General features: G+C 61.8%; 1 protein-coding gene across 4 annotated transcripts in view; it reads right to left on the reverse strand.

The window, feature by feature from the left end:
• The window catches only part of MEGF11 (multiple EGF like domains 11), a 192,045-nt gene that overhangs the window by 27,595 nt on the left and 151,128 nt on the right, over nt 1–13,322 (reverse strand). For all 4 annotated transcript variants that reach the window (XM_062204804.1, XM_062204803.1, XM_062204807.1 and 1 more), the window contains 3 exons: nt 2,116–2,236; nt 1,330–1,493; nt 245–347 (listed from right to left, as the gene is read on the reverse strand). In XM_062204804.1, the coding sequence (XP_062060788.1) occupies nt 245–347; nt 1,330–1,493; nt 2,116–2,236 (388 nt within the window). The remainder of the gene's footprint in view (nt 1–244; nt 348–1,329; nt 1,494–2,115; nt 2,237–13,322) is intronic.

The following is a 13,322-nucleotide window of genomic DNA, read 5'->3' on the forward strand; positions in this document are numbered from 1 at the left end:
GGACGTAGCCAGACAGGGGAGAGGAAGGAGCTCCCGTCTGGCCGGATCCCGCACCCACCGACCTCAGTCCTTGGTCTCCGAAGGTGGAATGCGAGCTGCACAGGGTGGCTCTTCCCTGGATTCGTACAGACAGAGGGGAGGGAGCAAGGAGAAAGCCAGTGGAAGAGCAGGAGCAGCCAGGAGCTGCAGGGAGCGGCCAGCGCCTCGTGTCCCAGGAGCCAGCAGCGGTGCGGCAGGGCCCTACCTGTCCATCCGGCCAGGCAGCAGCAGTGACCGGTGACGGGGTCACAGCCGTCGGCGTGGCTGCAGTCACAGTGTTCGCTGCAGTTCAGCCCAAACGTGCCATCCTGTGCAGAGAACGGGAGGCAGGTGACCCAAGCCGGCCTTCTGGGAGCTTGCGTACCTCCACAGGATATGGACGACAGGGCTGTGCCATAGCTCCCCAGGGGCGCGGGCGGACACTTGCTGTGACCAGAGACCCCCAGGGCCACGCAGGAGCTCCAAAGACATGCTTGGCTGCACGAACAGGGGTGTGAGGTTTGCAGAGGGGGAGCCGTGCTCCTGCTCCAATCTAGACGACGAGGCTCAGACAGTGGTCGTGACCATGAACTCACACTGTTCACAGGGGCACTGGAGATTGTGACGCACGGCCCAGAGGCGAGCAGTGACTGATGTGCAGGAAGAAGATGCTAACACGTTGGCTGTGAGCTCATCAGGTACCAAGAGCCTCACCCCACATCTCTTAATTACATTCCCCTTTGAAACACGGGACACAGGATGCAAGCGGTGAAGTGCCTGCTCAAGGCGACCCGGGCTGTGGCAAAGCTAGGGCGCGAGGCCAAGGCCGTGGGGCGCCTGAGCCCCCGGGCACTCTGGTTCACATCGGGTGGCTTCGCTTTTCTGTACCCGAGACCAGGGATTACGGGCGATGATCGGTTTCAGCTCCCACACTCTGTCAAGGAAGTTTCAGCTGCTGGAACCCGGAGGAAGCTTGGATGCTACCCCTCAAGGAATGGGACTCTGGTTGGGGGGGTTAGCAGGGGCTCTGCTGGGGGTGGGGGGCTAGCAGGGGCTCTGAGCAGCACTGTGTCATGAAGGATTCTGAGGTGCACTGGGCTCAGGTCAGACAGCCAGAGACGGGCGGTACCATTCGTCAGGAGCAGGGAGGGGGAAGCCGTGCTGGGCCACCCTGCCCGCCACGTACCCAGGCCCAGAGTGGGACAGGCCGTAGGGAGGACAGGACTAGGAGCCCGATGCCGACTGGGCCCTCTGCAGGCACAAGAACCCCAGGGAAGGGACCCACGCGGACACCCCCTGCTCAGGACTCACAGGGCAGGGCAGCTCGCAGGTGGCTCCCAGCCAGCCGGGGGTGCAGGAGCAGGCGCCGTCCGCGGGGCTGCAGGCCGCCCCATTGGCGCAGGTGCAGCTCTCGTTACAGTTCAGGCCCCACGTCCCGCTGGGACACGGCAGGGTGCAGTCCGGGCCCTGCCAGCCTGCGGGGAGGAAGGAGGCTGTCACCTCTCCACCCAGGCTCAGCACGGCCTCTGGAGACAGACAGACAGACAGACAGACACACACACACACACACACCCCGCCCGCAGCACGGCACCCTGCACAAACCATGCTCCCTCCACAAAGGGTCAGCTCAGAAACAGCACAGCCCTTAGGGAACCTGGGGCTGGAGCCAGGCCTCAGCCTCTGGGGTCTCACTGCTTCTGTGGCTGGCTGATGGTCCCACCTAGGGCAGGGAACCTGCGGGGGGGGGGGGGGGGAGTGCACTGCCCCCTGGGGGCCCCATCAGGTGCCCCGGCTGGCTGCCATTTGCCTGGCAGCTGCTTCCCCATGCGGGGGCTTCTTAGTGGCCCGGCCCCCTGCTCCGTTCTGGGTCCCTGCAACCCTGGTGAGGGTGACAGCTCTTCTGTGGAGGGCTCACGTGTGGGTGCCCCTCTTTGCCGCATGCCCCGAAATTCTTCCAGCACTGCAGACGTGAGTCCCCCGAAGACATCCCTGCAGCTGAAGGTGCGGCCTGGCTGGGACCTGAGGAACACGGGCTCCCGGGCCCTACACGTGGGTGGGCGGGGCTGGGGGCGGGGCTTGGGAGAAAGGGCACCTTACCTTCCATGCAGGTGCAGGAGCCATCGACTGGGGAGCAGGCGCCGCCGTTGCTGCAGCTGCAGACCGACGAGCAGTTGGGGCCGTAGGTGCCTGCCGCACAGGGAACCACACAGACCTCTCCCTGGGGAGACAGGGGGTGCGTTTCGGGCAGAGGTGGCTGGGGTAGGCAGGATAATGGCTAGGAGGCGTCCACAGCCTGAGGCCTCCAGCCCTGGACTATGTCACCTTCCATGGCCAGAGGGACATTGCAGCTGTGACCAGCTCCTTGTGGTGCGGAGGGCATCCAGGTGGGCCCACCGTAACCAGACGGTGAGCAAAGGCGGCCGGTCAGAGGGTGAGCCTGAGACGGCCTCCACCTGCCACCCCCACCGCAAGACGGGAGGAGAGGTCAGCCCCTTCCCCGCCAGCGAGACAATGGGGACCTGGGCCCTACAGCTCCAGAAGCCGAACTCCGGGGCAGCCTAAAGGGCCAGGAAACAGGCTGCCAGCGCCTCCAGCAGGGGGCGCATTCTGCAGACGCTCTGAAGCCCAGCCCAGGCTGCGGACCCACAGAAGGGCCCCTGGCTACTTTGGGGGTGATGGTTCAAGTAGCGGGGGCCCTGCTGCCCACCTGGGAGAGCTGGATGGAGTGCCTGGCACCACCGGCCTGGCCCAGCCCGGCCACTTGGGGAATGAACCACCAAAGGGAAGATCTACCTTCCAAATAAATGAAAATACTTTAAATTTTTTAACTTAAGAAAAAAGACTCTCCCACTCAAAAAGCCCCAGTGCTAGGCTGCCCAGGCAGGAATAGCTCTCAGAGGACAGAGGTGAGTGAGGCCTCAGGCAGGGGACAAGCAGTCTGCTAACCTGCACGTGAGCAGGAGGCCCGGCTTTATACTGCTCCCTCTGGGGCCGATTGAGAGGGGTAAGGGCCCCTCCTCCCCATGCCCGCCCAGGAAGCAGTTCAGAGCTGGGGGCAAGTTCCAGGGTCTGGGGGTGCGGGACCAGAAATGGGAACATCAGAGGCCTTGAAGGCCGGGAGCACTCAGTCGCTCAGACAAGTGCAGGCTAAGGCGGTACAGCTGGGTGAGAGCTGAGCGTGTGGGCACGGGGCTGCCCGGGGAGGGTCTGGGGGTGTTGCAGAGTGCGGCTGGGAGCCTGCGAGGGCCCTGCCTTCCCTGCACCAAGGGGCCCCTGGGGCCTGAGCTCACTGGAGGTTGAACTCCTGCTGCCTCCTAGGGAAGTCTGCCAGCTTCTTGGGCCTGGGAGCTGAGCTTCCTGTGGCAATGTTTTGTTTTTAAGATGTATTTCTTTATTTGAAAGGTAGAATGTGAGAGAGAGGGAATGCCAGAGAGCGAGCTTTTCCATCTGCTGGTTCACGCCCCAGATGGCCGCAATGGCTGGGCCTGGGCCAGGCTGAAAGCCAGGAGCCAGGAGCTTCTTCAGGTCTCCCACATGGGTGCAGGGGCCTAAGGACTTGGGCCATCCTCCGCTGCCTTCACAGGCGCATTCGCCGGGAGCTGGATCGGAAAGGGACAGGTGGCAGCTTAGCCCACTGTGCCACAGCATTTGCCCTTCCGTGGGAATCTTCACACAGAAGAGCTTGGGCCAGAGCTTGCGTGGACCCTGCCGGTGGTGTGACATGGGAGCCTCGGTCCCAGCAGCGGCAGTGACAAGGTCAGAGTCAAGATGCTCACCTCCCACCTCTGAGGGTCCAAGGATCTGGTCTCACCCCCAGGACGTGCGCCTTTGGCCGAGGGGAGACTCCTCTCCCTCCAGCCCCTTTTGCTGTGCCACGCCTGGAGAAGGGACTAGGGGGCAGACCAGGCCTGGGGCTCTGGGCAGTATCTTGTCCACCACCCATGACCTAGAGGTTCCTATGACGACACCTACAGCCAATCAGAGCTTCTGGCCAGCGCACACTGACCTGGGAGATCCCACAGAGCTCACTCAATGCTAATTAATCATGGTGAATGCAGGATTTCCCAGCGGTTTGCAAAGTGTTTAAAACTGCTCCTGGCAGCCTGCTGCGGCTTTGCAGGTGTCCAGCCAGGAGCCGCTGGCCGCGTGGGCTCTAATGGTTCCTTTGGCTCTGACTCTCAGCATCTTTGTGTCTGGCCTGGAGAGGGGGGTTTCAACCCAAAGGAGTGAGGGATGGTGGCATGCAGGCCCAGGGCTGGGGCGCCCTCCTGGGCCTCCAAGACTCACAGCCGCTGGGTGGCCTCTTGCTCCGCGGATGCCCGGCCTGGGCACATGCGTGTTGGAGCAGTGGGGCGAGAGCTGGATGAACACTAGCCACCCCGGCTCCAGCTTCCCTGGTCTCACTGGGGAGGCAATGGAGGCCAGGAGGGCTGGGGCCTTGCCCAGGATCACGCGGCGGGTGGGAGTCGGGGTTCGCCCGCGCTGTCCCTATCCACAGGGCCCTGACCGCTTAGGCACGCAGCAGGACGTGGGCACGCACCCCAGCCCCACGCCCTGCGCTCCTCGAAGCACCTGGCCATGGAAGCTGAGGCGTTTTTCTATCTTCCTTTGTCCACATCTCCCCTCCCCATGCGACACCTGCAGGGAGATTAGGATTTCTCCACCTCCCGCTGAGACAGGTCCCTGAGTTTCCAGGGGGAGGCCTGCCGGTCCCTCTCAGCGCCTTCAGCACCCCTGTGACCTCGTCCGCCTCTCCAAAGGCCTATTAATTACAGATGCGGCACTGGCTCCGAGCACCATGAACTTGAGAGAGCACCTGGCGGACTGGCAGCCCGGGAGCCGGTCCCGCACATATCCTCTGCCCTCCCCTGCCGCCCTGCAGGGCGCACCACGTGGCCCCAACGGCGGTGGGCAATGACCCCGGGTTCTATTTGCTGGTCAAGTTTCTCCCCTGCCACACGCGGCTTTGCCGTTAGGTCCAGGGTGGGAAAAGGAATGCACAACTGGGCCTCACGTGGGAGCACCTGTTTGCCTGGCGGCGGGCAAGTAGCACATCGGTGTTTCTGGAAGAGGCGTGGTTGGCCCTCCCTCGCGCAGAGCGGGAAGGGACCGTGCAGGTTCATCGCTGGTCCCCTTGAGGGCCCCCTCTGTGGGTAGCAGGGGCACTGGGTTCTGGACCCAGACCCAGGAGGCAGGCGGCTGGGCAGAAAGGACTCGGGGAGCAGCAGCCGAGGGAATGGCCTTGAGATGGGATAGTCCCCACAGGACCAAGAGCCGGGCCCTGGCCTGCGGTACTGGGGTTCAGTGAGGCAAGAACACTGGCCCCGGTGACTTAGTCCCACTCGCTCAGCCATCCCGTTTACACAGGTTTACGGCGTGTCTACGACAGCAGGGTCATTGTCCAGTACTGGGGCTCGGGACATTGGGTGCTGAAATAATCCTAACACTCACGACACGCTCGTATGTGTCAGACCTGGTGCTGGGCCATGGCGAGACCGTGGCAAGACAGACGGAGCTTGTCCCCACTGCCTAGTGGCCGGAGGCGGGCGGCATGGGAGGGGCACAGGCGTTCTGCAGCCTTTGGGGGCCTCCTGCTCCCTGCCCTCCCCTGCCATTCCTGAATCTCCAGGCCACCCCTGGGGGCTGCTTTTGGTATCCGATGTCGCCTCAATGCTGCCAGCACGCGTGCAGTGTGTGTGTGCACACAGCTCCTTGCCAAACATGACGCCAGCCCTGGGCTGCCACGCCGCTTCCCCACCCTCCCGTGCACCCCCTCTCCCAGTTCCGAGGGGTAGGCTGGTGGGACTCCCGAGCAGGGAGCCCCAGCTGTGATTTCCCAGGGAGCAAGAGCGGCACGTGGCACACAAGGCGAAGCGGGAGCGGTTTGACCGAACACCCGCGTCTCCCACACACGGGAAACCTCACAGGACCTAATTAGGGCGTCACTGATAACAGCAGCAGCTGACAGCAGGTGCATTTCAGGGAAAAGGAGCTCTGCACAAGGCATGCAGAACAGAGAGCAGAGAAACGAGAGGGAGAGAGGCAGGGAGGGAGGCCACTGGCCATATCCAGTCCCCCACCCCTCTCCCTGGGGAATAAAGCATGTTGTTCTGTCTGGCTGCCACGGGGTGCGGGAAAAGAAGGCATGAAGGTTAGGACTGGAAGTCCTCGGAACATTTCATTCTCACCCATGCGTGTCCCAAATGAGTCGGCTGCCAGTGACCTGAGGCTGCTCTGTACAGTTGTGCAAGGTGTGTACTGCACAACTCTAGAAGTGCCCCTCACAGGACAGTCATTCTGGGTGACTGATGAATATTAGATCTGCTTTCTGGAAGGATACTGGCAGACTGTCTTGAGAAATGGGTCCCTTTTTCTAAGGTGCACAAAAATGCTGGAAGGCTCTGTCCCCTCTGGAGGCCTCCTGGAGGAATGGGGACACCGCTGACAGGTCCCAAACACACACTCAGACACCTCGGGAGGCCCAAGGGGCAGCTGCTGTGGCCATGGAAAGACACTTGAGGTCAAGTTCAGGCTGCAGGACCTGGGGTGCTCCTGGGGCCCCTCTCCCGTGGGTTCACAGAAGCCATCGCCAGCTCATGAGGGCTTCGGGCAAACTCCTGACGACATTCGTGTCCTGTTGGGGGGCTCCCGGAACCGGAAGTCCCCGAGGAGGCGTGTGCAGGGCACACAGGCCAGCCCTGGAGGAGGGGCCCCGGCGATGCAGGGCACGTGGATCTCAGCCGGGACCGATCCCTCGGCTCCTTTGCCTAGTGCTGGGGACACGAGACAGGAAACTGTCCACCCTCCTTGGGGCCAGAAACATTCTGTCTTACATCCTTTGAATGTGCCACAGCCCACAGGGACAGATCATCTTCTAGAACCCCCCAAGACAGAGGCCAGAGCAAGGCGGGCGTGGTGGCATGTGGTATATTCCTGACCTGTGCCATGTGTGTCACATGTGAGGCCGCCCGCACATGTGCACTGCATGTATTGGAGAGCAGAGTGGGGGCAGGGCTGAGGCCCTGGTTTGGATGCTGGCTGGTAGGCTTCTCCCGCGTAAGGCCCACGTTGTGTGTGATTTTGGTGTGGTGGGGGGTCCTGACGGCTGTGAGGTCAGATGCTGAGCCGATCCTGGCCCCTGAGGCCTGTGGTGACTGACCGCCGGGGCTTGGAGTGCAGTGTGCACCACGGCCATGCTGGGCTCCCACTGTGGGGGCTGGACGGATAGGGGTGGCACTTGCATGCCGTAGCCTCAGGGCCCTACTGTTTCGGGGTGAGGGCTGTGTAGTGTGGGCTCAGGGCAGTCGCGTCTGACAGCGGTGACGGTGCCGATGTCCCCTGTAGGAACCGTGGGGCACAGGGGGGCCTGCCGAGGCTGGGAGGGGCTGTTCACTGAGGTCTGAGTGTAGGGGACATCCACAGTTTAGGGGACACTTCTAAGCTACCTGTGCAGCGGTGGCACAAATGTTTCCTGATGGTTCTGTGCAGGGGGCTATGCCGGGCCTGGGGGAGGGGCGGGGGGAGGGCAGTGAGGCAGGGATGGAGCAGCCCACCTGCCCAGCCCCTGGAGCAGAGGAGCCAGACCTCCAGGGGGCGCCCCAGAGTGGGCCTGCCTCGGGGCCCTGGAAGCTTCTGTCTGAACCCTCAGCTAGAGGGGGGCAGTCCCTGCCTGCCTTTGGGAGGGGGTGCTCCTAGAACAGTCAACCCCCCACCTTTGTTGTGGGGGGGCCTGCTGACCCCAGTCTGACAGCAAGACACGCAATCTAGCCAATTCAAATCATCTAAAGACAACCCCACCCCCCATGCCAGACCCTCTGCCACACCTGCTCCCATCTGCTGCCCCCCTCCCATGCCCATGCTCTCCCACATGGGGCCAGACCCCGCCAGTGCACCCTTCCAGTTCTAGCCAATTCAGATCACCTAAAGACAACCCCACCCCCATGCCAGCCCCACTGCCACACCTGTTCCCATCTGCTGCCCCCCTCCCATGCCCATGCTCTCCCACATGAGGTCAGACCCCACCAGTGTACCCTCCCAGTTCTAGTCAATCCAAATCACCTAAAGACAATCTCACCCCCATGCCGGACCCTCTGCCACACCTGCTCCCATCTGCTGCCCCCATCCCATGCCCATGCTCTCCCACATGGGGCCAGACCCTGCCAGTGCACCCTCCCAGTCTCAGCCCAGTGCTACCTGGTCCGAAGCCTGCCAGAGACAGAAGCTCCCATGGGGAGCAGGGGCCAGCACGCGACCCTAGGCTGCAGTGGCTCCCCTAGACTGCAGTGGCTCCCCTAGGCTGCAGTGGCTCCCCTAGACTGCAGTGGCTCCCCTAGGCTGCAGTGGCTCCCCTAGGCTGCAGTGGCTCCCCTAGGCTGCTGCATTAAGCAAGGGCCTTGCCCTCCCTCCCTGTCCCCTCCAATACCACCTGTGCCTGAGGGCCAGGGAGCATCCCCACCCCCACCTGCCTGCTCCCCTGGGCCAGCCTCATGGGGGACTAAATACCCCTGCTCCGTGTGGTGTTTTGGGGAGCGAACGTGGAGCCAGGGCTTTCTGCTTGGTTGAGGCTCCACCCCCACCGGGAAGTAATTTATTCATGACCTTTCCCTGCACATCTTTCATTTTCCAGACATAATCAGGGATTCTGGCAGGAACCACCCCCCCACCCCCAGCGGCTAATTACTCTTGCTAATGACTGCAGGGGAGGAGGCTGGGAGGGCACGGCGGGGGCAGGGAGTGCAGGGGCAGGTTCTTCTGAGTTCCAGACCCACAGGCTTGCTGCGGGGCGGCTGGAAGCACCCACGGCCCCACCTCATGCCCACAGCCCCGCACCTGGACCACTCCTTCCCAACAACCTGCTTTTGTGAGCTTTGCTCCAGGATCCCGCCTCAGAGTTTGCACCCTCTCCCTCGTTCTGCACAAAGTGAAGCCGAGGTACAGTGTGGGGAAGAGCTCCGACCAGGTCTAATGAGTGATGGGAGGCAGAACCCAGGCTGGAGCCCAGGCGCGATGCCCTGGCTGGGTCTCTCCTCCCCACTCGGCTGGCCTAACAGGGACTGTGAGCCCTGGGTTCAAGGTCCAGCCGGATGTCCTCACAAGTCACCTTGGACGAGACCTGCTGTGCCGAGCCACAAGCAACAGCTGTGGGCACGCTGGGGCCGGGGCTGGAGGCCGGGCCCACTGGAGGATGACAGCCCGAGGCTGGGGGCCCCTGAGGCCCCAGCTGAGACCTGAGGTTGCAGGGCCCCTCCTGGGGGAAGGCCCGAGAGAGCCCAAGCTGCCGTTTGCCCCGCGGTCACAGCCTTCTCGTGTCGGGGCAGTTTGGGTTCGTGGCTCAGCATGCAGGCTCTGGGCGTACACAGCACCAGGCTCAGCTCCCAGTGGCCACTTGGCCTCTAGGGAAGGCGCCTTTGCCTCTCTGAGCCTCAGTCTCCTCATCTGGGAAGTGGGCCTCCGAACAGCCCCTCCCTACAGGGTGAAACAAAAGGAGGCACCAAAGGCGGAGTGGTTGGTGGGGGAGGGGACACTGCAGACCCTCACCGCACAGCACTCAGCGTCCCTCTCCACTCGGGGTCCCTCTCCACTCTGGAATCTCGGGTCAGTCCCCGGGCCCTGAGCGGACAGAAGCCTCACCCACGCCAGAGGCTTGGACAACCAGAACCCCGGGGGTGCTGGGACCTGTCCCCGCAGCTCGTGCGGCTGCACGGAGAGAGCTGCGGGCACTGGGCCCAGGACAAAGCCCCAGCTCCGACTCCAGTCCCGCGGGTACTGATAAGGACATCAGGAACACAGCGGGACGGTGCGAGCAGCCACATTTATTTTTTAGAACAGAGGAGTCAGCAGTTTCTGCTAATAGAGCCGCTAACCATGGGGTCCCGCAGGGGGAGGGCTGGGCTCAGCTTTTGTGACATAAAACCAATTTTCCCTCCTTTGCTCTGTGGATTAATTGTCACCGTGATTTACCCTGCTTGCGGGGGGGTGGGGGGTGGGGAACAGGAGGTGCTGGCTCCAGGGACAGCAGACGCGTGAGCTGGAGGTGACCGCTGGAGGTGACCGCTGGAGGTGATTGGGCTGGGGGCTGCGTGGCCTGCGCGCTGCCCCAGCTCTGTCGCGATCTGCTTTGTGACGGGGATCAGCCACTTGCCCTCTCTGACCTCTGTAAGGTGAGGGCACGCTATGGAAGCCGGAGCGGCCTCCCAACTCTGCCTTTCTGAAGAGCGACTCTTCGTGACGGGTTACACACTACGTGCTTGTCCCTGTGCCCAGTGACACCGTTAACCCATTTTACAGATGGGACACTGGGGCTCAAAGAGAGGTGAGTACGTCACTGGGGTCGCACAGTCAGAGTGACCGACATGGGCCTCCACCCAGGCCTGGCCAACCCCAAAGTCCACGCCCTTGTGCCTTCTCTGTGTCTTCCCTACAAAGCCACGTAAGGAACGGTGGCAAAGGTGTGCCCAGCTCTAGGCTGAGCTTTGGTCTCGCACTCTATGTAGTTGATCTCACTGGACAGGAAGCGTAACTCTGCAACATTGTATCTTTATGGGGCCTGGGCTGTCAGCGTAGGGGGTGAAGCCGCAGCCTGCAGTGCATCCCACATGGGCATCGGTTTGAGTCCCGGCTGCTCCACTTCCAATCCAGCTCTCTGCTATGGCCTGAGAAAACAGTGGGAGATGGCCCAAGTCCTTGGAAACTCCACCAAGGCTACACAGCAGGGAATGGGAGCTGGGATTTGAGGTCGGGAGTACATGCATATAGGGAGCATGTTCACGTGTGTGCAGGTGTGTGTTTCTGGTTCTTTTCTGCCATTGCACTCTCAGCGCTCCCTGGCTCGCATGGGCACAGCAGCTACAGGGTGAATTCCTCAGGCCCAGCCCAGCCACCAGGAGCATCCTCTCTCTGATAATTAGGAAACTGGTCAGGGGTGGGGGCGGGGGCCAGGAAGCTGGGGTGCTACTGTTTAGGCTCACAGATGACAGCTGTCAGCCTGGTGACGAACGGAGCAATCAGAAGGGGGCAGGCACACACACTGTCCACATGTCACCTGGCTGCGACATTCAGACTACGCTGTGTCCCCGCTACACCTGTCCTCACGTGGGGGCCAGCCTAGAGGCAGACACAGGCTCCGACCAGCCAGGGAGGCACCTTTGAAGGACATCAGGAACCTTGGAGGACAATTCAATCAGAGCCTCAATGATGTGGATTTTCACAGCTCTCGCCGGCTCTCGCCTCCCCTGGGCCCCGGGCGGCCGAGGTCTGTGTGCACGCCACCGACAGCACAGAGCAAAGAGAGAAAAATGCGCCCAGGAGTTTGTTCATTTGGGTGATGGAGCGCCGGCTCCGCTCGCCAGCATGCCTGGTTCAATAACGGCAGACAGGGCTTCAAAAAATTGCAGCATAAATAGATGAGCCCTTTAAGGTAATAGAAATGCTGTCATCTGGGGAGAAATAATGGGCCCCCAACCCTGCGGGAGGGGCCACCAGCTCCTGTGCCCTGCCCCCACCTCCTGAGCGCCCCCCAGCCATGGCAGTGCACATGGCCAAGGGCTGGCCCGAGCGCCCCTTATCTCCCAGCCACCTGGGCTCTGCGGCGAGGACGCGGCCAGGAGGCTGTGTGGACAATGGCATGTGCGGCCCTGCTGGTGATCTCCCAGGCTGTTCATGGCAGGCACCGTGGTGGCAGTGATTAGTCCTGGAGCAGGTGAGGAGGTGCCGACAGCCTGGCCACCTAGGTGAGTCCTTAATTAAGGAAAGCAAAGGCGGCCAGCAGAGGTGCAGGGGATGCTGGGAAATTGGCTCACCCCCTGGGATGAGAAAGCTTATGCTCAGGTCTGGGGAACCTAGGAGCCCCCAGGAATCTTGTGCGTCCCAGCCAGAAGGAAGTTTCAGCCAACTCTGCTCCCTTACCCCCACCCCCACCCGCACCCCAAACAGGGCGCACGAGCCTGGGCCGGGCAGCCCCTGCAGGCAGGAGGCCCCTCGGGGTAAACAGCAACAGGCGCAGGGGCGGCTCCCATGACAACAAAGACGTCACCGGCACCCCTGCTGGACACGAACACGCGGGGCATTCCAAGGGCCTGACCTTCACCACTGATGTCCGCCAGGCCCACAATCCCATGGGCTTTGTTAGTATTCGCCATCACATACAGCAAAACAAGGGCACAGAGAGGTACGACATCCTGCCCAAGGTCACACAGCCGCCAGAAACAGCAAAGCTGGGATCTGTAGGCAGGAAGAGTCCCTGCATTATCACATCACAGTCCTGCCCGAGGAAGATGCTCACACCATTGCCCAGAGAACCCCGAGGTGGTGTCGGGGGACAGCTGCCCCCATCCCGTTACTGTGACCCGAGTATCTAACTTCAGGAAAGCCAACAGCTACAGATTCAAGTCCCCCTTGGGACGTGCCACACTTGCCTCCCTGTAAAGGCCACGTGGAGACTGGTGTTCTAAGGACACTGCTCCTCCTGAGGATTTCATTCAGTTCAAAGAAGGGTTTGTTGAAGGAGGCATTCAAGCAGTAGCTTGGGTGAATGGGGGTTAGAGGGAGGCGTGTGCTGTCTTCAGGCAGACAGACTCTGAGTGTGAGCCATGTGTTGTGGGAACAGAGGGGGTGCAGTGGTTAATTTGGAAGGGAGGAGTAGGTAGGGAGGGCTTCCTGGAAGAGGCAGCCTTTATTCTCAGCCTGAGAAGCTGGGAAGGATTTTCATAGATAAGGCACAGACGGAGGCCCTGTGTGGATCCTGGATGCCACGTTTGGGGAAAAGCGCATTCCCTGTGGCCGCCACACCCCACCTGAATTGACAGCAGGACTCTGTGGGGGATGAGATCAAGTGTGGGGGGACCCACTGGTGTTGGAGGCAGGTTACAATGGTGGGTGTACCCGGGGCACCTCAGCCCAGGTGGAAAGGAAGGGCCTCGTGTCTCCAGAGTCCCGGCAGGACTGCAGGTGTGCCAGGACCTTGAGCCCTCCCACAGCCCTGTCTACCCTGGGTCTGCCTGGAGCTGTCCAAGGTGCTGAGGCAACAAGGCTCCGACTCCCAGCCCTGCCATTGGACGATGGCCATTGTGCCGTTGTTTCTGTGCAGTGGAGAATTTCATTCCCATTTTACAGATGAGAAAGAGGAAGACAAAACCCTTTGCCGAATCAGAGCAGTGGATCTGGGGTCTTGTCTCCCGCCAGGCAGCTCCAGTGCAATCCACCCAGGCACGCCCTAAGTGACCACTCTGCTGCCGGCCAGCTTAGGTGTGAAATGTCCCGACAGTCTCACCACCTCTGTCCCTATCTCTGTTCCCTGGAACTCCACA

Source organism: Lepus europaeus, chromosome 11, assembly GCF_033115175.1.
Source record: "Lepus europaeus isolate LE1 chromosome 11, mLepTim1.pri, whole genome shotgun sequence".
Taxonomy (NCBI): Eukaryota; Metazoa; Chordata; class Mammalia; order Lagomorpha; family Leporidae; genus Lepus; species Lepus europaeus.